This window comes from Triturus cristatus, chromosome 10 (genome assembly GCF_964204655.1).
Source record: "Triturus cristatus chromosome 10, aTriCri1.1, whole genome shotgun sequence".
Classification (NCBI taxonomy): domain Eukaryota; kingdom Metazoa; phylum Chordata; class Amphibia; order Caudata; family Salamandridae; genus Triturus; species Triturus cristatus.
The window spans coordinates 858075419-858102364 of NC_140593.1; the positions used below are offsets into that span (position 1 = coordinate 858075419).

Here is a 26946-nt window from a genome sequence, read left to right on the forward strand (position 1 = left end):
AACACAAGAGATTGCTTTGCAGACTTAGCCTTCCAACCAGGATAGAAAGCCACATAGCAGCCTTTCAGGACCCCTGGTCCTGAATGTCCAAAGTATCAAGATGTGAGACTGCCTCTTGACGGTATGCACATTTTTAATGTGCTATACATAGTTTGCTTTTCAAATGGAAGAGATTCTGCATATTACGTTCAGACCTTTGTTTCAGCATCTTACGTACCAGAATAATTTTGACGTCCACTACCTCTGTTGCTCGTTCAAGCCTGGCTTACAATTTTCCATTGTTAACGGTGGTACTTGTGTGTTTGCATACTATATTAAGTGCACTTCTCAGATATCCTTTGTTAAACTATCTGCAATGAAGTGATTACGTTTTTTTTTTTTTTACAAATATATCCTTTGGGAAGAATAGACTAACAGATGAGTTACAGTGATGGTTCATACTACTGCTCTGCCTCACGACATGAGGTAAAGTTGGCGACGGTTCATAATACCTTGCTACCAGGCTGTCTGGTCGCACGAGGGAAGGTTTGTCTACACAGTAGAACCACGTGCGTGCTGTACCCTATGCTGCTTGTGGCACCACCTCTCCATTTTCACTCAGGGGTATTACAGCCCCCGAGTGAATATTACATTTCCCTTTGGCACTAACATATGGGTGCTTTCTCTGGGGATGATACCGCCATAATTAGAAATGTCAGATATCCCCCATTACTTATTTCCTAATGTAACCAGTGTGTCCTGGATGCGTGGTGAAACGTTGTTGATACTAATAGCAAACAAGCCAATAACATGGCAACCTACTATAGCTAATGGACTAACTTGAATTTACCTTTGATGGTTGTTGGTTATGAATACCAAGTATTTTTGTACTTAGCATCTGCTATAAAGTTCTGTTTGGTCGTGATTCCTATACTCTGGCGACACTAGGCACTGATTTGCACTATCTTAATTGACTATGCTTGTTTTAGATTAATTGTGTTTACTTTGAGTCTGTTTGGAATTGAAAATGGTAAAATATATGTTCGAGGCATATGAGCTGCAGATTGTACACTATGCATAGATCACCATCTGGTGTTGGGCTTGGATGCTTGCACTTTGTTGTTGTCTTGGAAGAGGCTTTTGTAGTCACGAGATAGATGACTCCTCTCTTGGACGATAGTGCACGTGGGCATAGACTCCATCCTCAGATTGTTTTTTTACGCCATTGGGTTCGGATGTAACTTCTGCGCTCCGGTTCGGCACCATATTCTCCAAACCTTTTCGACGCGCAAACTATCTAAAACTCAACGGTATTGTTTTAGAACGCGTGATCTTCAACGTGCACCTCAACTACTCGATTCCAGTCGTCGACGTGGGCCGCTAGGCCTATCGACGCTGTTTGGGCCTACAGCTCATGGAAAGGACTCCATCTAAAAAATGCCCCCAGTGTGCAGCTAAATTCCCACACATTGACCACCACAAGGTCTGTAACATATGTCTCTTGCTATAGCACAACGAGAACAATTGCCAGGCCTTTGCCTCTTTTAGATCCAAAAAGACCATCCGTGATCGCCGGGCCCGACGACACATCATGGCGCAGCGAGCAGCTCCAGTACCGGTGGACATCTTCGATGAAGGCCCGATGTCCCGGAGGAGGATTCTGAGGACCTGAAAATTGTGTTCGAAGCAGACGACTCAGACGACCACATCACTCCTGGTCAACGAGTGAGTACAATTGCACCTACCCCAACTCCCCCCGAAAAAAAGAAGGCCCTGATCAAGACTTCGCCTGCTGGCCCAAGTCGTGACCGAAAACAAGATTCCGAAGCCCCGCCCCTGGCCCAGCTCCGAAGATAAGGGACAAGCCTTCCGGTAGCTCGGGACCGAGCAAACCGCATCTCAGTGTCCCGCAGGCGCTTTCGGCACCGAAGAAGGGAGCGCAGCCTACTCCCAAAAAGACGTCGGCACCGACCACCTCGACTCCGAAAGAAAAAACATCGGATCCGAAACCAAAGCATTCAGAACCGAAAAAGATTTCCGCCTCCACAGCCAAGCCGAAGGACCCCAAACCACCTCCCAAGGCCTGGGAGCAGAAATCCAAACCCCGCTCGGACCCGAAGAATTTGGCGCTGAAAGCGGTAACCAAAGAGAAATAACTTTTTCGACCGGATCCTATCGATCCGAAACAAAAAACTCTCCACCTAGACCCCAAAACAGGACATGTGGCTGGACACACCAGACACTCCTGCAGTGCCTGTGAAGAGCAAAGATTGTGCCACTTCACCTATGCAACCCTCTTCTCCTGTTCTTCCTCCTAAGCCTGTCTCTCCTCCACTTTCTCCAAAACTTCCACCACACTCTCCACCATCACAGGATGATGATTTAGGGGGTGGGGGAGGCAACAATGACCCTTTCACTGACCCTGATGAGGACACAGACGTACCTCAGGACGATTTGGACGATTATGATGACTCAATAGATCCTCCAGACCTCCCTGATCCTCAGGCATATCCAACAAAGCGATCTCCCCCAGATGACAATATTGGCTTTGGTCAGCTTGTAAATAGAGCTGCTCTCTACCATGGTGTTCAGATGCACTCTGACCCTGCAGACGAGGACTTTCTTCTAGACACCTTTGAACAGTCACAAAAGCCTGTACAAACGCTGCCAATGCTAAAGGGCGTCATTAAACATGCCCCCGACATATTCAAGGACCCTGTGAGAGCTAGAATTCTCAATCCCACGATTGGCAAAAAATATATACCCGCTCCCGATGATCCCACCTACATCAAGTGTCTACTACCTTTAGACTCACTAGTGGTAACTAATGCTAGGAAACGTGCCAACTCTGACTTCCGGTGATGCGCCACCTCCGGATAAAGAGTCTAAGTTGTTAGATGCCTCTGGCAAGAGAGTTGCTGCCCAAGCAGCTGATCACTGGCGGATAGCCAACACACAGGCATTACTTGCTAGGTACGATAGGGCTCACTATGACCAACTAGAAACCCTATTACAACATTTACCTGATCAATATAAAACCAAGGCAAATGATTTAATTCAGGAGGGCAAATTAATAACCAATGCATCAATCAAGTGTGCCCTTGATGCAGCTGACACCACCTCTAGGTCCATTAACACTAGCGTGTTACTCAGACGACATGCCTGGTTATGCATCTCAGGCTTAAAACAGGAGGTACAAACAACTATCCTCAATCAGCCGTTCAATCAAGAACAACATTTTGGACCGGCTGTAGACACCACTCTAGAGAAAATGAAAAAGGACACGGAGACTGCTAAATCCATGGGGGCATTACAGTCTCCATCCATATGTGGTTCCTTTCGTCACTCCTTCTATAGAGGAGCATCCAAAAATATCGGAACAGGCACCGCCTCTTCTTCCTACAAAAACACCACGCAAACATTCCCCAACAGAGGATATTTTAGGGGCTGATACAGGGGAAATAATAACGAAGGGAAAGGCCGAGGTAACAACAACACGCGCGCCTCCCCCACTAATAAACAGTGACTTCCCTCCACTCCCCCCAGACCATTCCACCCCGGTCAGAAGGAGACTATCCAGTTCCTACCTATCTGGAATTCCATCACTACAGACAAGTGGGTAAGACAACTTATCCAGTATGGTTAGCAACCCCACCCACCATACCACCCAAACAGCGTCCAATGTCCATGGAACATATCACACACTTAAAACAAGAGGTTATCTCACGGCTTCAAAAGCAGGCAATAGAACTAGTTCCCTTACAGTATCAAGGAACAGGGGTTTACTCGCTGTATTTCCTAATCCCCAAAAAGAACAGCACCCTAAGGCCAATACTCGACCTCAGACCCCTCAATCTCTACATACAGTCAGATCATTTTCACATGATCACTCTTCAACAGGTCATCCCACTACTTCAACAAGACGACTTCCTTGCCACACTAGATCTCAAGGACGCCCATTTCCACATTCCCATACACCCTGCTCACATGAAATATCTAAGATTCATAGTGGACGGACAATACTATCAGTTCAAAGTCCTTCCATTCGGGGTGACCACCGCACCCAGGGTGTTCACAAAATGCCTTGCAGTGGTAGCAGCACACTTGAGAACACAACAAATCCATGTCTTTCCATACCTCGACGACTGGCTGATAAAAGCCTAGTCATTCAACCAGTGTGTTCATCACACTCATCAAACCATCCAGCTGCTACACGACTTGGGATTCACAGTAAACTACACCAAGTCACATCTTCAGCCCTCGCACATACATCAGTATCTAGGGGCCACATTAGACGCCTCCAGAGCTCTGGCATATCCCAATCCAGCCAGGATAACCAGTATACAAACACTAATCACCAAATTTCAGCCACAGCATTCCCTCCCAGCAAGGGTATTCATGCAACTCATAGAAATGATGGCCTCTTGCATTTTTATCATACCTCATGCAAGACTTCAGATGCGCCCCTTACAAGAATGCCTAGCACGTCGGTGGAACCAGGCTCAAGGACAACTTACAGATCTGGTGTTGGTGGACAGCCGCACACATCGCTCTCTGCAGTGGTGGAACACACAAAACCTTTCAAAAGGGCGGCTGTTTTTGGAGCCGGTTCCACAGATAGTGCTAACCACAGACTCATCACTCACCGGCTGGGGAGCCCACCTCCTAACCCACACAATTCAAGGCAAATGGACCACTCAACAGAAAGTGTTTCACATCAATCACCTAGAATTACTGGCAATATTTCTAGCATTAAATCGTTCCAAGTACATCTACATCACAAGACTGTCCTAGTCCGGACGGACAACATGACAGCCATGTATTACATACAAAAACAAGGAGGCACACATTCTTTGCAGCTGTCTCAGCTGGCACAAAACATTTGGAGATGGGCCATTCCACAAAACATATACCTAATGGCAGAACATCTTCCAGGAGTTCACAATCAGATTCCGGATCTGCTACGTCGACAGACACAGCAGATACACGAATGGGAACTTCATCCCCAAGTTCTTCAACCATTTTTCCAAATGTGGGGTCAACCAGACACAGATCTGTTCGCCTCACACGCAAATGCAAAATGCCCAACCTTCGCCGCCAGGTTTCCACAACCGTTGTCCAAAGGCAATGCGATATGGATGAACTGGTCAGGCAGATTTGCGTACGCTTTTCCGCCACTCCCACTGATTCCCCTAGTAGTACGCAAGCTCAGACAACAGTCTCTCAGGATGATCCTGGTAGCTCCCACATGGGCACGGCAACCGTGGTTCACAACACTACTGGAACTTTCAATAGTTCCACACCAAAAACGACGTCTCTCCCCAACGTTGCTAACGCAGAACCAGGGAGTGATAAGGCACCCTGATCCGGGTCAAATGAATCTAGCGATATGGCTCCTGAAGTCCTAGAGTTCGGTTATCTTAACCTTCCATCGGACTGTATGAACATCATTAAAGAACCCAGACGCCCTACTACTAGAGCTTGCTCTGCAGCAAAATGGAAAAGATTTGTCATCTACTGTAATAACAATAAAATCGATCTGCTGGAGGCTTCAATCCAGGACATCATTTGCTATTTGCTACACTTACAAAGGTGTCGTCTAGCATATTCATCCATAAGATTACATCTAGCGGCACTTTCCGCATATTTACAAAACAGACAACACTTGTCACTATTTAGAGTACCTGCAAGTAAAGCCTTTATGGAGGGCCTTAAAAGGATAATTCCCCCCCAGACTGCCCCCTCTCCGGTGTGGAATTTAAACATTGTTCTTACCAGGCTCATGCATGGGTCCCCCATTTGAACCTCTACACAAATGTGAACTGCAGTTGCTCACATGGAAAGTAGCTTTCCTTGTCGCAATTACTTCTCTCAGGAGGGTAAGTGAGATCCAGGCTTTAACCATACAAGAACCATTCTTACAAATACATCGTAACAAGGTGGTTCTTAAAACAAATCCAAAATTCGTTCCCAAAGTAATCTCTGCTTTTCATCTTAACCAATCAGTTGAGTTACTGGTGTTTTCCCAAAACCCAGACTCTGTAGCGGAGAGAGCTCTTCACACACTGGATGTCAAAAGAGCCCTACTTTATTACATTGACAGGACTAAGCCCTTTAGAAAGACAAAACAACTGTTTGTAGCCTTGTCACCACCTCATCTCCAAAACTGGGATCGCTAGGTGGATAATAAAATGCATTCAAATATGCTACCAAAAGGCTAATCGCACATTAACAGTTCCCCCTAGAGTGCACTCAACATGCAAACTAGGGGCTTCCATGGCATTCTTAGGGAATATTCCCTTAGATGACATCTGTAAAGCAGCAACATGGTCTACACCACACTCATTCACCAAACACTATTGTGTTGACGTGCAGGCTAAGCAACAGGCTTTTGTAGGCCAAGCTGTTCTTAAAACACTTTTTCAAACCACTGCAACAGATACAGGTGACCACCGCTAGGGGAGACACTGCTGTACAGTCTATGCATAGTGTACAATCTGCAGCTCCTATGCCTCGAACGGAAAATGCTACTTACCAGTATGCATCTGTTCTTGGCATGTAGAGCTGCAGAGTTGTACACGCCCACCCGCCTCCCCGGAACATGTATTTGTTCCAGTATTATCTTAATTAGATACATTCACATGGACATCTCTTTATTTCTTACTGACTCCATCATTTCCCATCATGGTGAAAAACAATCTGAGGATGGAGTCGATGCCCATGCGTACTATCGTCCAAGGAAGGAGTCACCTATCTTGTGACTATAAAAGACTCTTCCAAGACAACAACAAAGTGCAAGCATCCGAGCCCAACACCAGAGGGCAATCTATGCATAGTGTACTACTCTGCAGCTCTACATGCCAAGAACAGATGCATACCTGTAAGTAGCATTTTCCTTCTAATATATGCAAAACGTAGGAGTGTTTGTCTAGTCCTAATGTGGAGGGTTGAAGAAATAGTCAAATCAAAGCATTGATTGCATGAGGTCATTCTGCCGCTTGAATGTATATCTTGTGAAGTGATACCAATGAGAGCAACTGTTCTGCTTAATCTCTGTCCACCAAACCGCTCTCCTCTCCGCAGCTAATAAATAATAATAGTCTTGGAAAGTACACATACGTTTAGGATTCCCCTGAGCTCCCAAACCACCTTTGAGGATACCCCCAGATTATTTTTGTCTGTATGCAAATATGGATGTATCGCTATTTATATAGCGTGAATCTAGCTTTGAAGTAACAGAGCACTGTTCATTGGATGAGGGGTTGGGAAATGATTGTAGATCATGTACATCAAGTGAGGATTGCACTTCTCACATATTTAGGCACAGGAATATTAATTGATTTGCCCAGAACCACAAATATGGGTTAAGTGCTGAGGCCATGATTCAGACCTTAGTCCCCAGGTTCCAAAGGCGGCAGCTTCAGCCACTGGTCACATCATCACCACCTTATAATTCCTTTTGCACACTTAAATAGAAACATTATATGAAGGACTTGGAAACATCAGTGGAAATAGAGGATTTAAATGGTGTAATAATGTGAAATGTTGAAAAGGTTCTTCGTTGTATTTAAATGTATGAAGTTCGGTATTAACTAGGCAACCAGTTAATACAAGTGGCATGATCTACTTATTTTATTTATTTTTATGAATTATAGTAGACAGTATTGCTGTTACAGGAGCCCTAAGTGTTAAAATAATGTACTTTGGTGAGGATCATTTTGAGAGCAATCCTTTAATGGGGATTACCTACTTAGGGGAGGACTGCTAAATACAATACCTAGTAATGGCTAGCAGAAAAAGTAGAAAGCTGTCTCATAGCTATTGGAATATGTGACATGTCTTATAAAGAAGATATGGGATTACTATTCAATGAAAAGAGTAAATGCTAAGCTTTCTCATGGTTGTCAAATGCCCGCATGTTACCAATACTGAATATGCAAAGATGGCTCTAGCCCATGAAATTCTGTTTCCGATATGGACCCAACAACCTGTCTTTGATCCTCTTCATTTCCCAGAACGTTTTGTAATGACAAGTTCATGATTGTTGACGCATGTTGTACAAGTTGCTGCAACCCTCGTATGGGGGCACCCATCCCGGAGGATCTTTTAGTCCTCAGTTGATCTGTTGTTCAAATATATAGTGCTAATGTTTCTGACAATGCTCAACTTCTTGTAAGTGGTAATGATTTGTATAGCTGTAACCACATTACATATTCTATTTACTTCTGTGTGTGTGTGTGTGCGCTTAGAGGATCCTTACATTCAATGATGCAGCTCCTTGTCTGCGAGGCAGATAATTATTCCCCCCTTGCCCATTATTTCTCTTTGTGATTTGGTTGGGTCACTCCTGCACACGTTATTTCTTACTTGTAGAATATCTACAGATGCGTAACCGTGTAATTGTCTTTGTTGGGGTATGCTTTTGATTGAATAAGGCATCCCATATTCACTGCTTTCTGTTTTGGTTGAAGATTGTTTATGAACCATTCTTCTTTTGTTATTTTTAACCGTCATTTTGGAGGGTATTTTCGTTCTATTGATAGTCTCTACTTTGGGGGAAGCTTGAGCGCTAGAGAGTCTTCTATTGTTGGTCGCTACTCTCTGATTTTAAGGAAAGGATGTCTCTGAGGTTCTTATCTACAGGTGATCACAGCTCTTTGTTTAGGATTGTTTGTTTGTCCCTTGCAGACAGTTTGTCTTTGTTGTGACCTTCACCACCTTCCTTTTCTGCTGTGTGGAGTATGACGTGCTCTTTGCCAACAGACCTGTGAACCACACTCAATCTGCCACATCCCTGGAACGGAACAAGGTGACGCTGTCAGATGCCATCCTCCCATCCCCGCAGTGTGCCAAGAGGTAATGTCGGTGTGTGATAATACTTGTGCTCTGTGTGTAAATCCCTTACTGCTTTAAGGAAACAGGTGGTGTTGCAGATAAATCTTTCAGGGATCGCCTACTTTGTACTCTTCGTTAATTTAGAACAAAGTTTAGACAATTTCTATATGGCATTTGTTCTTTTATGCCTATATTGTTCAGGGCTGAAGCAGTTTAAATCTATGTAGCTCAGAACTGAAGTGGTTAGGTCTGATATGATTAAGATAGGTTGTTATCTTAGTCTTGGAGTTCAGAATTAATGTGGCCAAGACCAATTAAAAGAGGCAAATTTAATTTAAACTGCTTATGGCTGAATTGTGAGGGTGACTAAATGTTGTTTCGGAGTTGAGACCATCATACCGTCATTTGACTGGCAAATGTATCCTGTTGATTGGGAAATCTAAATTGTTTTCTGTTGGAAGGATGTACCCACAACTTAACATGTGTGGGAGGGCTGTATATTTGTCTGGTTGATTGAGACTGCAAAGTCCCTATGGGACGTTTGTTCATTTCATTTCCCTTGTAACTCAGTGCAAGACTTGTTACTATGTGAACTTGGAGCACAAACAAGTTGACAAAAGTTATTTTGACAACTTGGGAGTGGAAATTAATGTTACATTAATTAATGACAAACTGATCAGAAAAAAACTGCCCTGGTTATGGAGAAACACATCAAACAAACGCAAAATTCTGTTAAAAAATACATTTCTTGGAACTAACCCTATTTAACAATAGGTCATGTGGAGTGATACAAATGGAAACAGGATTTCAGTAGTCCTTCCTGCAGCAATCTTTTCTGGCATCCTCAATAGAAGAGGTGAGACGGAAGGGCTCTCCAAATGGAGGTAAAAATAGGGGCAGAGTTATTGTGATATAGTTGGGGGGGTTGAGTTTAGCCGTGGAACAATAAACAATACTGCTAAAACAAATACTTTTAGTTGGGAAGTGAGAGAAGGTGTGATTCAAATAGGAAAGACTGGGGTAAATGAGAAGCGGAGAGAGTAGAATGTTTTGTGGAAATCCCCACATTCAAAGAAATTTACTGGAGGACATAAGATTCTGTAATAGGTATGCAGAGAAGCAGTAGATAGGGGGTACACCCTCCTCCCATCTTCCGCTGCTCCACCATCAACCAAAAAGCAAAGGGGACCGTTTGTAAGATTGATCCAGGGTAAAAGTGAAAGTAAGGAGTTGGGTTCCATTTTTTCTTTTTTTTCTTCTTTTTTTAATTAACATTTGTATTGGTTTTAATGACAGCCATACAGAAGTAGTAGACCATACTTTTCAAATTGCTCAAAATATTACATGTGCATGTATGTACGGGCCTAAGATATACATCAAACAGTTTCTATACTGATCTGTGCTTCTGCGCATTTCCAGTTCTACCACAGGGGACACACAAATATCACCACGATACACATTCCACTTTGACCACTTCCTGTCCCACTTTTTAGGGCAACCCCTTGCTACAAAGACCTCTGTCTCCGCCAGCATACATCTGTCCAGCTCTGTTGCCCACCTGGTGATGGGGGGCGGAGTTGCTTCCCCCAACCCTTACGCCACTTCCCTTTTAACCAACGTGTATCCCAGCTTCGTGAATTGCTGTTCAACGTCCGTAAGGTCTGTTGCGGCCCATATGTTTAGTAGCCCCAATTGTGGTGTCAGAGCTACTTCCTTTCCCAAAGCCATCTGCATATAGTTCGAGGCTTCCTCCCAAATGCTACGAATGGCTGGGCAGCTCCAGAGAATCTGATAAAAGGTAGCCTGTTGTCTGCAACCTCTCAAGCAAAGGTCATCAGGTCTGGAACCCAGTTTTGCCAAAGTCTTCACCGTCATGTATGATCGATGGAGTATCCTGAGCTGTATAAGCCTAAATCTAAGTGTGATGGCTGCCTCCCTGGGGGACATAAGAGCCAGTTGCCAGTCCTCATCACTTATTGGTTCTAGGTCGTCCTGCCACCTCTCCCTGAGCTGTGAAAATGTATCCGGTAGATTATTACTCAATTTTTTATATGTGAGAGATATAGCCTTGGAGAGTAGTGGCCCATCCAGTAGGCGATCCTCTAATGGCGATGCCTCTGGTATGTCTGCAAGGTTCAGGAATGCAGCCTGGAGTGTGGGTCTTATTTGCAAGTACCGGTATATTTCTCCCTGGCTCAGGTGGTATTGACTCTGAAGGTCCCCAAATGTAAGTATAGAACCCTTTTTCACCAGGTTTTTTACTGCTGAGATGCCTATCAGGTCCCATTTGTGAAACTCAGGCTGATAGCACAACATGCCCAGCTTCTGGGTATACCACAGTGGCGTTACTCTAGTGAGGACACCCGCCCATCCCAATCGAGTATTTGCTATGTTCCATATTTCTAGCGTATGTGAGGTGGGCCCAAAATATTTCGATTTCTTCTTCCTATCTCTTGAATATAGGGCCCCGAGGTAACCAGAGCGGTCCATTTGATATTTATCAAGAGCGTATGCCGGGTCATTGGGGGGGGGGGGGGGGCGATACAGCCAATGGTTAGTCGTCACCAGCTGAGCCGCCCAGTAATAGAGTTGCATGTCAGGCAGCGCTATACCACCGTCGTACCAACGTTTACATTAACTTCTCACACTCCGAAAGGAAGAAATGTGGCAGATCAAACCTGGCATTGAAATCTAGAACATAAGGTGAGGAACGTCCTCCATCCTTTATGTGCTTTTCAAAAGTTGAGCATTGAATTTTATCTGAGTGTGCAGAGAAGCTAACTGAAAGGATTGTACCAACAAGAGTTTGCTTTGAGAAAGACAGCAGCTCCCCCATACAGATAACTTCCAATTGTACTCTTTGCTGCTTGAACTCAGTGAAGCTGCATTGTGCGGGATGGGGAAGAACTGCAGATTGTTGGATGATCTGAAGTGTGAGCACTAGAACAGTTGAAGACCTGGATATAAAGAACTGCTGTATTTCTGAACTGATGGCGGCAGGTATTCCTCAGTATGGAGGGATAGTGTCTATCCACAAACGCAGGCGATAGAAAACGCAAGAGTTAGGATCCGGTATCACCTAAGCCACCAGTATCCAATTCTGTTTACCTGTAAAGACTAGGTTGTGGACATCTTTAATAGCATGGCGTCGCATCCATGAGCTAGATGTTTCAATGCTAGAGTTCTTCACGAATGCACTTAACATGTGACATTTTAAGTACTTATGGAATGCTGCAGCTGTTGTAGTATTACAGAAGTAAACTTGGAATTCTTGTGTGCACAAAGAAGGTCATACCTTTATTTCAACACCAGGAAGAGCATTACCAAAGCAAATTCTTGACTTTCATTGTGAATCAGTCAGTCAGGTTGTACAAAGGATTGCAGACATGGTGTTATGCCTTTTGGGCCAATTTGCATAGCCCCTGGTCCCAGAGGGATTGGCTTTCTTCCTCTCTCCACGTTCACAATCCAAACCTCTACATTTTAGTATTCCTTTAATATTGTGTAAAATGGCAGCAGAGACTGTTTTTTGTAAATATGAGAAATGGCTCCATGGATAGGTGTCAAAATCACAGAACAGCAGCTCTGTATGGGCATTTGTGCTGCATATTAAGTATGTTTCCTACATATAAGGGTAGTACAAGCTGTGGTCACAGCACAGATCCTGATATTCTCAATGGGAATAATGCAGTCACTCTATTCTCTCCTTGCCATTGTCTTTAGTGTCTAATGAAGCCTTTACCTATTTCACCACACTCTTATTCTATGAGTAGTAAATCAGCTTTTCCCTTTTCTGCCACTTTCCTCTTTGGAGGGCATACTGTAACCTTTCTTTTACGAGAATACAACACCGAAACACTTCTGAGTCACTCTTAAGATGTTTTACACAAGAAAGCTTGTTTCTTGAAATTAATGAAAGAACGCATAACATAATATAACTACTGCGCATTTGCTTAGAGTCTGCGTCTTATTTTAACGTTTTTTAAATCAAATAGTTAAAAGACACATCTCTTAATTTCACTATGTGCACTTGAAATATTTCTTGGAAGATTTGTGATTGCCAAAAAACCGTCTCATACATTTAGATATCAATCATTTTCGTGGTGATCAAAACATATTTTATATCTAGAAATTTCAGCAGATTAGTACAGACATTGGCTACTGTGAGGGCAAGCATCACATGTAAACTTATTTTCAGTGAAATTATCTAACCCTAAATAATGTTTCAAATTGTGTAATCTGTTAGAGGCAATAGAAGAAATACTAAATTGTGCTGCTGAAAGTTTAAAAAAATCTTAATGGATCTCCCTTTTCCCTCTTCCCTTCCCTCCTGCTTCACACGAAGCAATTTCTTGTTCAATCACTGCTGGTCATTGTTCTACACAATGATGAGTCAGGTGTACTCACAAATATTCTGTTGGTGCACAAGGAAAGCAATTAATAAAGGGAATATTGCTCTGCACTATCAGGAGGTCTTCCTCATTTCTGTTACTTATGTGTGTCTCTTGAGTGAGCTCCACTTTCTGTTGTTGCAACCTCCTTACACCATCTTCTTCCCAGACAAACTAGGACTGACGACTCTGACTGCCTTCCTGCCGAAAGTGGTATCTTCCTTTCGTGTTGGACACCTGATCACCCTACTGACTTTCTTCTCTCTGGCACATACTTTGAAAGAGGAGAGGCCTCAACAGTGTGACCCCAGTAAAACCTTTCTTTTCTGCCTCAATTATACCAAAGGGACACCATGTGGGTGAGCAGCTCTTCATGGGTTTTGCTGATGCTAATGAAGGAAAGGCAGTACAGAAGTGGACTCTGTCAAAGAGAATAATCCTACACATTGGTCAAGAGGGAACCTCCCTGAAGGGCTATGGCCCTGTTCCTCCAGTGCTAAAGCCTCCGAAATTGTGTTGGTAAGAGGAGTGCCTTTCTTGCCCATTTGGTCCTGTAAGGCTTTGTTTGACACAACCTCTCAGATCCTCCGCCTTCTGCAGCTAAGCTTTCATATTGATTGTACAGATGAGGAATCTTTGGTTAGAAATTTTCAGCAGAATAACAAGTTCCCTTCAGTAGCACTCTTTCTGGTAGATACATTTATCTAACTGCAGATTTCTCACCGTCCTCCCACCTCCCTGTTCTGAGAACTGGCACTCTGCACATTGTAAAATGGTTCCTGGTTAGATCTTGGCAAACTCTCAACAGTTTGTCTACATTTATCCATGTCTGAGTGCGCAGGAGAAAGATTAAAAACCCGGGGAAGGAAGAACTGAATCCAAGGAAGAACTGAAGTGATATCCAACTCCTTCGCAGAGGCTTCCATTCATTGGAGCTGTGCGTTCAGGGTCTTCCCTCGACCTCAGTGAGTCCAGGGCATTCAGGATATGATGTTTCAGGCTCTGTCCTGGATTTCGGTGAGAGCAGCTCAGAGACTTCTTGTCCTGTTAACCGCCTCCGTTCTCCTTGTGACCTATGCCAAGTGGCACATGTGGGCTGTGCAATGGAATTTAGAGTTCTTGTGGACTCCGCATCAAGTCAGTTTAACAGATGTCATCCAGATCTGGAAGGAGGTGGCTCACAATCTGCAGTGGTGGTGGCTCAAATGCAATTGGTATAGTAGCAAGCCCCTCTCCCTTCTCCACCTGAAGCGGACGGTGGTGACTGATGTGTCCTGCTGAGTTGGGTAGGTCATTTGGGGGGAGGGGGGAATTGGACGGCTCATGTTAAGCCTGGATTCTGGCGGAGTCCAGCCTGTTAAGGTTGCTGGTCATTTGTCTGACTCTGAAGGACAAACAAAGGTTAGGCAGTTTCTCATGGACCACATCACTGCAATTTGGTATGGCAATAGGCAGGGCTGAATGGGGCCCTGTTTCCGGTGCCTGAAGGCTCTGCACCTCTGGAGTTGGTTGGAGAACCAGGGCATTTCCCTTATCATGAACCACCTAGCGGGGTCCCTGAAGGCCAGAGTGTAGGATCATTGCAGGCGGCTTCTGACAGATCACTAGTGGTGTGTACATCACGAGGTGCTGCAGGTCAACAGTAAGGAGAGCCCTGGCTAGATCCTTTAGCCACCTTCAAATGAACGTAATGTCAAACATTTTGCATATTGTAGTTTCACCAAGGACTCTTGTTGGGTGATGCATTCTGGAAGGAATGGACCCCAGGACACCCGCTTCTTCCAGCTCCTGCCTCAAATTCTGAAAAAAATCAGGGCCCAAATCATCCTGGTGGCTCTGGACTGGGCCAGGAGAGTGTAGCACCCAGAAAATCTGGACACGAGCAACTGTACGCTGATCAGGCTACCACTTTGTGAGCACCTTCTGTCGCAGCAACAGGGTAAGGTGATCCATCCGAATCTTTGCAGTCTACACCTACATGCATGGATTGCGAGCGGCAACTATAGACTTCATTTGATCTGTCATCTGAGGCAGCAAGGATGTCATCCATGCTGTCAGGCGTCCTTCCACAATATCCATTTATGCCAGACACTAGGGCAAATTTGTGGCCCAGTGTGGTGTTCATATAACTGATCCTTTACAAGCAAAGCTCCCAAACATTCTTTTGTTGTTTTATTTTTGTCCCAGCGTGGTATGGGTAAAGTAGTAGGGATAAATGGGCTTTTCTGGTAAGGTTGGATTTAACACTTCTAGGGCAGAAATGCCACTTTCAGACAGGAGGCATTTTTCTGCTCTTAACTTTGCTCTATGTAACCTCTAGCCTGTTCCCAATACCCATCTGAACGAAGTGACAGATCCAATTTGTGCATTCCTCCCTGACAACCATAATCCCAGGAAGGGTCAGGGGTTGCTGAAAACCCCTCTGCATTAATCTGCATTCCGATGGCCGGCCTGGGCAGACGAGAGGAAAGGAGGCTCACACCGGGACATCAAGGAGTAATGACCTGACCCCTTAAAAATGGGTGGTGATCCCCATAGATAACCTAGCAGACAGGACTGACTTGAAAGGGGTACTCGTGCAGTTCAAAACCACTCTTTGAAGTTTCCCCCACGTCAAAGACACATTTGGGTATAAGTAGTGGGTCTCTGAACCACCCAAATCAGGCACTTCTGGACCTACACCAAATCTCTGTCAGAACAACTACAGTGCTGCTTAAAGGACTCAACTAGAGTGCCTTTCTGGAAGGTATCCTGCCTGCTACTCTGATTCTGCCTTCCTGCCAAAGTAGTCTCCAAGGGCGTGTTAGCTTGACTCCTGTTTCTGAAGTCTCAGGGACACAACAGACTTCCTGCAGTTCTTTCAGCACTGCAGGACTCAGCCTTCAGGGAGTCCTACCCTTGCCTGAGGTACCCCCTCCAAGTTCTGGACCTTAGAAGTGGGTTCTATAACGGAGAGCCTGGCAAATACGATGAGAAGCAACGTGAAGCCTCACAAAGCCTTGCCGCAGAGCTGACCACTCTCAGAACGAACGACAAGACCATGCAAAGCCTCGCCACGCAGACTGCACCCCAAGATCCAAGGTACTGTGGTCAGCGGGCCTAAGTGGGTCCCTGTAGCTGGCTCGCGCTCCATCGTGGTCGGCCTGATCTTTGGATTTGCACCGGTCCTTCGCTACCTGAAGTAACCTTTTTAGCATTATCTGCTTCTAAGTGCTTGATTGCATTTATTTCTACAAAGTTTAATATCTCGACTTCTACTTGATGGATTTTGATCGTTGTGGCCTTGTTTGACTCAGATAAATATTATCTATTTTTCTAAACTGTTTTGGAGTCTTTTTATGGTGTATGTACTGTGATGTTGTAGGAGTTATTGCACAAATACTTAACACATTTCCATTCTAAGTTAAACCTAGCTGCTCTGTTCCAAGCTACAAGATGAGGAGCACAGATAATTTAGGAGGATGTTGTGACTTACCCTGACAATGAATGTGGTCCGTACTTGGACAGGGTGCATACCTCTGCCAACTAGAGACCCAATTTCTAACGGCACTTCAAAAAGATTGTTTATCTGCCCACTTGGCCTGTCTGCGTTTACCAGACTAACCTTCCTTGTTTAAATCACCTGTTGTGATGAGATATATTAAAGGTTTAACACAAATGTTCTCTCTCAAGCCATTTGTGATGCCACAGTGGGACCAAAACTTGGTCTTGATGTTTCTCACATGGGTGCCCTTTGCGCCGATGCACGGTTGCTCATTGTGTCTCCTGACTTTGAAGACAGTCTTCCTTACTGCGATTACGTCACCCGAGTGAACTCAAAGCATTTTAAGTGCAACTACTGTACACCACCTTTTTTATATACAGTTTAGTGCTGGGGACTGGGGAAGCATTCATGCTGAAGTCATTACTCCCATTCACTTTGAGCAGTCCTTCACTCTGCCAGCGTTCTTCACTCCTCCTCATTCCTCAAATAAGTAGAAGAGGCTCAACTGTCAGACTGGGCATCAGTGCATATATTTGTCAAGTGCTAATGTCTTGACAGTCAGGTCTGGCAGGAAAGACATTTTGCCTCGTTCCTGCTTGCAGGACTTCATGATCCAAGTCTTCTCCACAGACACATCACCTGGTGATGTACTGTTTGGTATTTATTCTAAAGTGAGACATCTGATACTTTAACCACAGATTCCTCACTGCCTATATCTTTCCCGTTCTGTGGAGTGGCTCTTTTTTTAACATCTAAAAAGGACCGAAGTTAGAATTTAGAACAATGTTGCCAACAATTGTTCATGCTCTGTCTGAGGTTGTGAAAAGGGAAAAACAGGAAACTAACGCAGGCTAAGGGTGCCACTTATAGATGTCTATGATCCATCACTTCCTGGGTAGTTCAGAGCCAACTTGGAGGTGCAGTGCGCCACGTAGCAGTGCATGTCAGCACGTATAAGAAAGGTTTCCAGTTCCAGTCTGGCGCCTGGAGAGTGAGTATTCTAAAGTGAGGAATCTGCTGTTTGACAAAGTATGCACAAGAAAGAACGTTACAACGGTAATCATCTTGCTTATTGTGTATTTCTTACTGTCGCCAACTACCTACAATGTTAAAGAAATCTGTTCTGTGGCTTAAATAACTTTCAATTCTGATACGTTCATAAATTGCATCAGTAAGAAATACATATTAGCAGTGTAATGCTCTTCTAATAACAATCACTTCTCCACCTACGTCAATACCTTAATACCACACGTCTCAAAGGAAAAGTTAACAGAGTCTGCGCAAAGCTGAGGATTGTTATTCACTCCATTCAAATCATCAAAATTGCTTAGGCTGGGATCCCCAGATTCCAATTATGACTCAGTGCAGATCCCCAGATTCCAATTATGATTCAGTAGGGGGGTCCCTGGATTTCAGTAATGATTAAGTGGGGGTCCTTAGAACTCAAAAGGTTAAGAACCACTGTCTTAGAAAACTTCTATGTATCCTGTTCGGTCCTTCAACTTCAACAGAAAACACGAGCTTCAAAATCCTGCAGCTAGGTCCCATCTACAGCAGCATCGTATTTCAGTTGCTTGGCCACAACGGTCTTGACTAAGATGAACTTGTACTCAAAGAGCCCAAGATAACTGCCACCATTTTTGAGTATCCGTAGAGTCCTGTGCCTCGATGAAATATTTAGTCTTTCTTGATTTCAATCATGTCTCATAGCGTGTCCATCTGAGATGTAAAGCCTCTTTCCAGCACAACACCTCCACGGTGTATAGTCCCAGCCTTTCTGATTTTTGAAGGCGAGTACATTTCAGGTATTAGGATCATCACGCCTCTGTGCAAGACAAGTACAAGTAGGTAAGCATGGCTCACGCATCATGATAGGACTTCCTTTTTATAAAAATGTTACAGTTTGTACTGCACAATCATGCCACACAATAGTGGCAAGTTGATGTCCTATACATTGAAGCAGAGAAGTACAATCCAAATCCATTTTACTGTAGGGTATAAAAGTAAGCTGACGTTGAAGAAAATAAAATGTAGTAATACCATTGATATCTGAGGCAATGACATTTATAACATTTGTGATATTGTAGTACATTAAGGCCCTTGTTTTGAGTTTGCTAGATTTTTTGTGCAATGATACTTGGGGCCAGAATCTCCCATTCCAGCCAGCATCTTCGCAGAAAACTCTAGCATTTATCATTTTTCACCTCAGAATGGCGAAGAGCTGACTGGACCTGGGTATAATAAGTTTTCGTTGTTTTTTTTTTTATACCAGTTCAAGAGAATGATCTGCTGATATTTTCAGTTTGCTCTGAGCAGGCTTAAGATGTTAGTGTGGAGGGTTGTTTGGGAAGGCGGGGTGGGGTTGCTGCAAGACTTGGGAAATACCATTTGCTCCCTTTGTGATGCTGCAGGGATTCTGCAGACCTTGGTCTGTGCTCCTGCCTGCAACCCCTCTCCGTATCCTTATAGCGGTTTCACTGGGTGCGGATCTGCACTCCGTGAAGCTGGTTTAGTATATCCAGACCTGGAATATTTGGTTTCAGAGTCGCCAGCCTACGTGTAAGAGCATGTGGTGGTAACCCACCTAGAGGTAACAATCTGGGTGATGAGGGTCTAAATTCCATAGATATCACCTGGGAGATGAGAGATAAGCTTGATATGATATGTGGTTCTTACAGGTGTTCAGATGTAGGGACCTTGAAAGTAAGGTGTATGACGTAATGGAGAGGGGTGTATAAGGATGAATTTGAGTGTGAGGGAGGAAAATTGTACAGGATCTGTAGGGCAGAGTCCGGAAACTGGTGAATGCTATCAGGTAAGAGTGTTCCGCAAGCAACACATTTTTCAGGTGTGACCTAGGCCTCCGTCACTGTTTGTTTATTGGGACTAGCAGCAATTGACACCCATTAAGGTGTTGGTATGTGGTGGGGATGATAGGCAAGGAAGAGGACCCGGCAACTCATGTTGCAGTAAGTCAAAACATAGGAGGGTGGTAGACCAAACTAAGTTGGGAGATGCACTACAAGCACTTATGAGAAGGAACATGGGAGATGGAGTACAGAGGGATCTTTTACACTTCAATTGACACTAAAGAACAAGTATGACTTTCCATTTGCTTGTATCTAGGAGTAAAATGGTATTTTCACCAATTTTTAGATTTCAAGTAGGTCCTTAACTGGTACAGTATAGTGGGGAAGGTGAGGTAATTAGGGGGATAGTAATGACAGTTGAGCCCCACGATATTCGAGGTAATCCTGAAAAGTAAATCGGTCATATGTGCACTTGAAGAGGTTTTAGGGCTGAAGTTTATAAACCAAGCAGGCATAAGAAGATGACTGTGATGTGCAAGTCGTACTAAGCCAACAGAGGAGCATAGCAGTGTCACAGACACCTAGAGACAGTCATTGAATACCTGAATAGAGTCCACATTAGCCATGGCTTGAGATAAAGAGGCAGAGGTCAGGAGGTGGTGTACTCAATTGGGGTAGTGTTAAATCCCAAAACCATCACTACCTCCACTCTATGAACAGGGTACTCGAAAACCTAGCGCCCCTGGTATGATGGTAGGCTAAATGAAGACAGAAGATCACTGAGCGCAATTGAAAGACAATGGAGAACCGCTCCATCAGCTGCCCACCTCAAACTACTAAGAAGCACCAGAAACTCCTATTACAGAAAGATTAGACGTTCAAAAGCCGACTTCATATGTAAACAATTAGACCAAGCTAAGAATCGCCCCAAAAAACTATTCAAAATAATCAAAGCTCAATCTAAGGGTGTCTCCCACTCTCCCCAAGCTAACCAAGAAACACTCCCCATTTGCGAGGAACTTGCCTCCTTTTTCCCAACAAAGACTGAAAATTTAAAGACAGACCTACTTATCAAACTACTATCCCATACCCACCCACACAATAACACCTCGCTGACCACACCAGTGACCCTGCCTAACTGCGCTACAAGGCTTGACCTCAAGAACAACGCCTCCTGGACCACCTTCAACTTCTACAGCAAAGAAACAATCTTAAACACGCTCACGGCTCTGAATCCCTCCAATCATTTCACAGACCCTCTCCCAGCAATCCACTTAAAGACCTTCATTACACAGCTAGTGCCCCAATGGACCAGGATTATAAATACCTTTCTTTTGCAATGAACCATCCCAGACCTCCTCAAAGCGGGTCAGGTATCCCCTATCCTAAAGAGAGTATCAGCAGACCCGTCAGACCTGAATAACCATCGCCCAATATCCAACATCTCGACCCTGGCCAAACTACTCGAAAAATGTGTCCACATGCAGCTTAGTAACCACATTGACTACTTCAACCTGCTCTATCAATTCCAATCTGGCATTCAATCAGGGCATAGTACCGAATCAGCCATGACCCTCATTATAGATGACGGACTACAAATACTGGATCAAAATAAAGCATGTTTGTTAATCCTACTTGACTTATCCTCAGCCTTCGATACAGTCAAACACAGCAACCTACTAGACCTCTTGAATCCTAGAATGGGTTTATCTGTAACAGTGTTAAACTGGTTCACTTCCTTCCTCCAAGACAGAACGCAAAGATTGAAGATCAACCAATCTTTATCTAACCCCACCCCAGTCACCTTGGGAGTACCCCAGGGATCTTCCCTCTCCCCAACACTCTTCAATCTGTTTATGGAACCACTCACAGAGCTTCTCAACTCCTCAAACAACCAATATCACATGTACGCCGACGACACACAACTCTACATTAAGGTCCACTCTGTTGAAGACATCAAGTCCCTTAACTCCAAGCTCCAAAAAACACAGACCTGGTTGGCAAGCAACCATTTAAAACTTAACACACTAAAACAGAATTCCTCCTTATAGCTTCCCCCCCAACCAAACAGCCATGATCCACGAGTGGATGAAGCACCTAACTGCACTCGATGGTCAACCTCTCATCATTGATTCCGCTAAATCCCTAGAAATAACTCTGGACAATGAAATAAATATGCAGAAACACATCAGTGCTGTAACTAAAGGAGTCAATTTTCAGATGAACACCCTGAGAAAACTGAAACCCTTCATACCCGCGAATAACTTTAAACAGGCAGTTCAAACTGTAGTAATTCCCTGAGTGAACTATGGGAGTGTTGCTCTCTGCGGCCTTCCCAGATCAACGACCGCTCCGCTAAGAGCCTCAATCAATGCAGTCGCTAGACTCATCACAGGCTCCAAAAGAAACTGCCACATTTCCCCTGACCTTCGTGCCCTCAACTGGTTACATTTTGAGGCCAGAATCCATTTGAGACTCGCTTGTATGACATATAAGGCATTGCACCACAAATCCCGAGATACCTGGCGGAGAAACTAGTACTATCGGGTGGTAGCAGAACTACTAGGAGCTCTGATAATCTTCTACTTAAACCACAACGTTTCTCCAAGAAAAAAAAATACAATCGTACCTTCTCAGGAATGGCCCCCAGGATTTGGAACGCCCTGCCCCCAGAAACGAGACTTAATCCATCCGCTGCTTTCTTCAAAAAAGAAGTGACATCGATTTTCTAGTCCAGATTCACCTGAACTTTCTTATACACTCTTGTAGATATGTGCTAGTCTCTAATAGTTACCAGTAATGTATTTGCATAACTCATCGTATTTATTTGTGTATGTCAATCACCTGCATTTGCCCTGTAAAGCGCTCTGATACCCGCAAGGGTCTTGTTCGCGCTATACAAAACTGTCAAAATAAATAAATAAATAAAAATGTTGCTGCACAGTCGGGTATGGGAAGTGGAGTTCAGAAAATTTGGAAAGGCGAGAAAGAAAGATTTGCATTTATAGAATAGGACTTTCAGACCAAGTGGCTATGCATGCAATGGGTTGCAATATACAGAATAAGAGTTACCAAGTTGGATTACATATGATGGGGTGGACCGTGTTAGTCCCTGGGGTGTCTTGAATGTCCAGAAGATCATAGTCAGTTTGGGCGTGATCTCTTTGGCTGTCTGTTTGCCGTATTTTTGCTTTAAGTTCTTTCTGAGCCTGTTTGGTTCTGTTTGCACATGCTTGCCCCTAGATCCTCCCTTCTTTTGAGGAGGTGTGAGTATTTTGTTGTCGGGGCTTGAGACTCTATAAAGACTGTACTGGTATCATTTTGGTTTTCATTATGTGTATTTTTGTCTCTTGTATCGTGACCTTCTCTTGATTTAAATGAGCCTTATCAAGGTTTCTGCATCTGTTTTTTGGTTTGCGTTGTTACTCTCTTGGTGCCAGAGAGGCATGGTTCTAAGGCATGGTTCTAAGGTGTATATGTATGTAAGGTGTGAACAAGGACAAGTGGTGCCCGAAACGCGTAATCAGGAAACAGCAATAAATATTTGAGTTGCCTGCAGTTTTGGTGGTTCGTGAATCCTTTGTGGCGGAAGAAGCGCTGATAATGCTACGAGCAGACGAAGGACCTTTGGTGATAGATAGATATATATATTGCTGCATTTCCGTTAGCAATGGTGTATGTATGTGTGCTCACAACTCTACATTTTGTTGTCCTCTCTTGTGTTTCTGGTTGTGGTTGTTCAATCATATCTTGGTTCCAGCTTCATACTCCGTGAGTGTGTGTGCCTATTTAGTGTTATGTCTAGTTTTCCTTGGACATCTCTTGGTTTCAAGGGAATCTTTCAGCATTTTCTACTGCTGATAAACAGCACTACATTTACCCCTCTTTGTAAATAGAATAGATCTCCCTTGTTCACAGTCTGTCATAGCGAGAATCGGGAACTGTATGCGCAGGAAGGAATTTGCATTACCAGATTTCATTCTGGGAAGAGGAGGATGGCGCCCGCCCCTCTGTTTACAATCTTACTCATAAGGCTCTTGAGCTGGTTTGTTCTTGTCCTTATGACTCACCGCTTACTTGACGCGTGCTCAGATCCTCAGCAATGCTGTGTACACAATCTTTTCTTCCCCTGGGGCCGAATAAGACACTGTCATGGTTGTGAAATCCTATTTATACCCCTGGAAGTAATCCAAAGATTGCCACACTGACTCTGGAGTAAAGCTTTCTGCGCGTGCAGAGGGATCAATGCATGAAAACAAGCCTAATGTCATCGGTCAGTGATAGTAATTAAAGGGTGTGTTATCCTGCCAGCACAACACAGCTGGTGCTGCAGTGTCATACACGTTACCTGCAGTGCCACCCTTTGATGACTGTAAGTAGATCAGTGAACATTTCAGGCAACTCGTTGTGTAAAGAATAGTTTATCGATCATGCAAGCAGTAAGAGTTGCGCCTGTCAACACCCAATTCTGATTTGTGACCTGTAGGTTATACTTAAGGACTACATAGCTATGTCCGTTTATATAGCCAACACTGCAGAGCAAGCTGCTTTCGGTGTTTTAGATAGGCATTCAGCCACAGTTATTCTGCCAGGTACATTTTGATTTCCTAACAAACTTGATAGTTTTCTACTTCAGTCATATACTGATGTCAGGGTCAGAAATCGGTGTCCTTTTTAGGTTTCATCTACCAGAGAGCGTTAGCTGTCTAGTTGCAAAAGATTTATTGTGTTCTTGCCCGGAACTTAGAGGGGCTTACCGCCTTCTCATTGCTTTCCATTGGTTGACTTTCTTATCAATCTCATTTTCTTGCTTCTTATTCGACTGCTGTCCCTGTTTTTGACTTCTGTTGAGTAGCCTGCTTCTCAGTAGAAGCCTCTCCACCCAGGCCTGCCTAGTTGCCGTTCCAGAGTTTCATGTTTGTCTGATAAAGGCTTAGTAACCACTCCCAACAGTGTATCATTCTATCTCCACTTCCTGCCTTCTTGCAAAAAGTGCTGGCTCATCATGCTGTTGGGTCTGCAACTGGAACCATCGCATAGTAATTTCCTTGCACTTTTCTACTTTTTCGCTGTCTTGGAATATGAGCCTCTGCTATTGCCTGCTCCACCGATGGTTGTGCCCGCCTGCCTATTCATAGTTGTTCTCCAGCCACTTCTGTCTTCCCTTGTTTCTACTCCCCCCTGCTCTTCCTCAGAGTAGTGTCTATGATGCCATGCTGCTCTGTCACATCTACCTCCATCCCCACTCTACTTTTACTAGGATTCCAGCTCTCCAGCGCCCTTCTCTTCCTTATTGCGCTACGCAGTTTTTAACAGTCTACATTTTCCCCAGCAGATGAGTCAATTTGTGAGTAAAAATGTGTCTAGTCTGGAAGGGAGTCAAAAAATGCATTCCTTATTCTTTAATAGATTACTGTAGCAAGAATCGCATGGTGGAAGAAAGGGAGGTGTGCGTTGGGTGGCTGGCTAAAGTATCACAAATTACATTGTTTAAATTGGCAACACTGCAGTCACCTATAGGGATCATCTCTTAAAGGCTACCAGATTAGGAGTAGAGTTGATCATGTGTCAACTTTACTTTTAGGGGGCTGGCAGGTCTGAGGAATAGCCATTTTCATGCCAGGATCACATATAGAAGTCCAGTAGGGATAGCCGAGTCAATCCGATTCGTACACACACAAAATATTGCACAAAATATTTTAACGCAGTGCTGTGTACTAGTGTTATCAGGTGGAACTCGCCTGCCTTTAATCTTTATGCCCCCTGGTCTTTTTCTTTCAAGTGCTCCTTGAAACATGGTCGAACCCACCCTGACCTTTAGGATTGGGGATGAACCCAATGATGAAGCATGACACTATTGGAGTGTGTGTGGGTTATTTAAAGAAAAGGCACCCTTTCTTTCCCCGCCTCTTGGCAGGCGGAGTTCCACCTGATAACACTAGTACACAGCACTGCGTTAAATTCTTAGGTGGGATACTTTGTGCGTGTGTGTATGAAACAAATTGTGTTTCCCTTCCATAAGGTGGAAGGACCTCTCTACCCTTCAGACTTGGAAGAAGGACTACCCATCCCTTTCCCAGGCCTTCAATCAGATGACAGATTAGCTTGTGAGAGGCTGGTTTGGATTCAGTAAAGTAATTTGAAGATTAGTACAGCTGTCACAGTTAAGATAGGATAGCTGGGCTTGGGAAGAATACGTCATACATCAGTCTAATGTGTTAAAGTGTGACATAATTGAATTGAGTCAGTCACATCCCAGGTTCCCTCTTATATCTCGACACAAACCAATTCATCACATGACAAAATATTAACCATGAAAGCTTCACCCTCGGCGAAAACTAAAGAGGTAGGCCTTAAGTACTGGTCAGGCTACAGAATTGGAACCTGTCTCCAGAGTCTGCTTTTTATCTAACTTTAATGGCCAACGGTCTAAACCCAACACCAAGGGATCGTTAGTGTTGAGTCCTATGTGGAGAAGGAATCAGCGAAACCAATTAATGTTAAGCAAAGATCACTGCTGAATGGTACACACAGTTGAGTGATTTTAAAGATAACCAAACATGCAGAAGTAAAGGCAGGTCATTTACAGTGCAGTCAAGTGCTCTCACCGAGTGATAGTTCCCTTCAGCACCGATTCGATCTTATCCATCTCTACTTAGTACTCTGTCCCGCTCTTCTCCCACAAGTGCTGATTCCTCCTGCCTTCCTCTTTCGCGCACACCATAGGGCTCCTCCGCTTGCCTAATAGATGACGTTGGGGACTGAAGGGGCATTGACTGGATAACAACTAGTGTGCTTGTTGAGGTGTTGATCTTGACCCGTGGTCTTCACCAGAGGCAACCACCATCGGGTTTCCGACATCCTGGCCACAATACATCCCATCCAGGACTGGCCGATCGGGCCATGAAGATACAGCCGACCTGGACAGGAAATCAGCATTATCCTGCATCTTCCCTGTATGATGGCGAGTCTGAAAAGAAAAACCGAGAGCTAGGAACCACCTCAGCACTCAAGAATTGGTGTTTTTGTTGCGAGCTATCCACACAAACGGTGCGTGGTCAGTAAGTAAGAGGCAGGGCTTTCCCAGGAGATAATATGGCCGGGCTTTTCTTGCCCATGTGATAGCAAGACACTCCTTTTCTTTGGTCGGTTAGTGGGTTTCTCTGGGCAGCAACTTTCTACTTCTTTAGGCCACTGGTTGCATACAGTTGTCCTTTTCCTTTTCCTTTTGTGACCGAAGGGCTCCGAGCCCCTTGTCTGAGGCATCAGTTTGTAACACGAATTAATGTTGGAAGTCTGGACTCATCAGTACCGGGTACCCACACAGTGTCCTTCAACCAAACAAAGCTCTGTTAGTATACTGGAGGCTGGGTTTTTACCAATAGGTCTGTGAAAGGTTCAGCCATTTCGTAAAAGTGTGGTATAAACCAGTGGTAGTAACCCACAA

General features: G+C 44.2%; 1 protein-coding gene across 1 annotated transcript in view; it reads left to right on the plus strand.

Annotated features, from left to right (window-relative positions):
• LOC146796113 (autophagy-related protein 9A-like) overlaps window positions 1–26946 on the plus strand; it is a 236975-nt gene that overhangs the window by 78148 nt on the left and 131881 nt on the right. The window contains exon 5 of the mRNA XM_085628481.1: window positions 8668–8835. Coding sequence (XP_085484607.1) covers window positions 8668–8835 — 168 coding nt within the window. The remainder of the gene's footprint in view (window positions 1–8667; window positions 8836–26946) is intronic.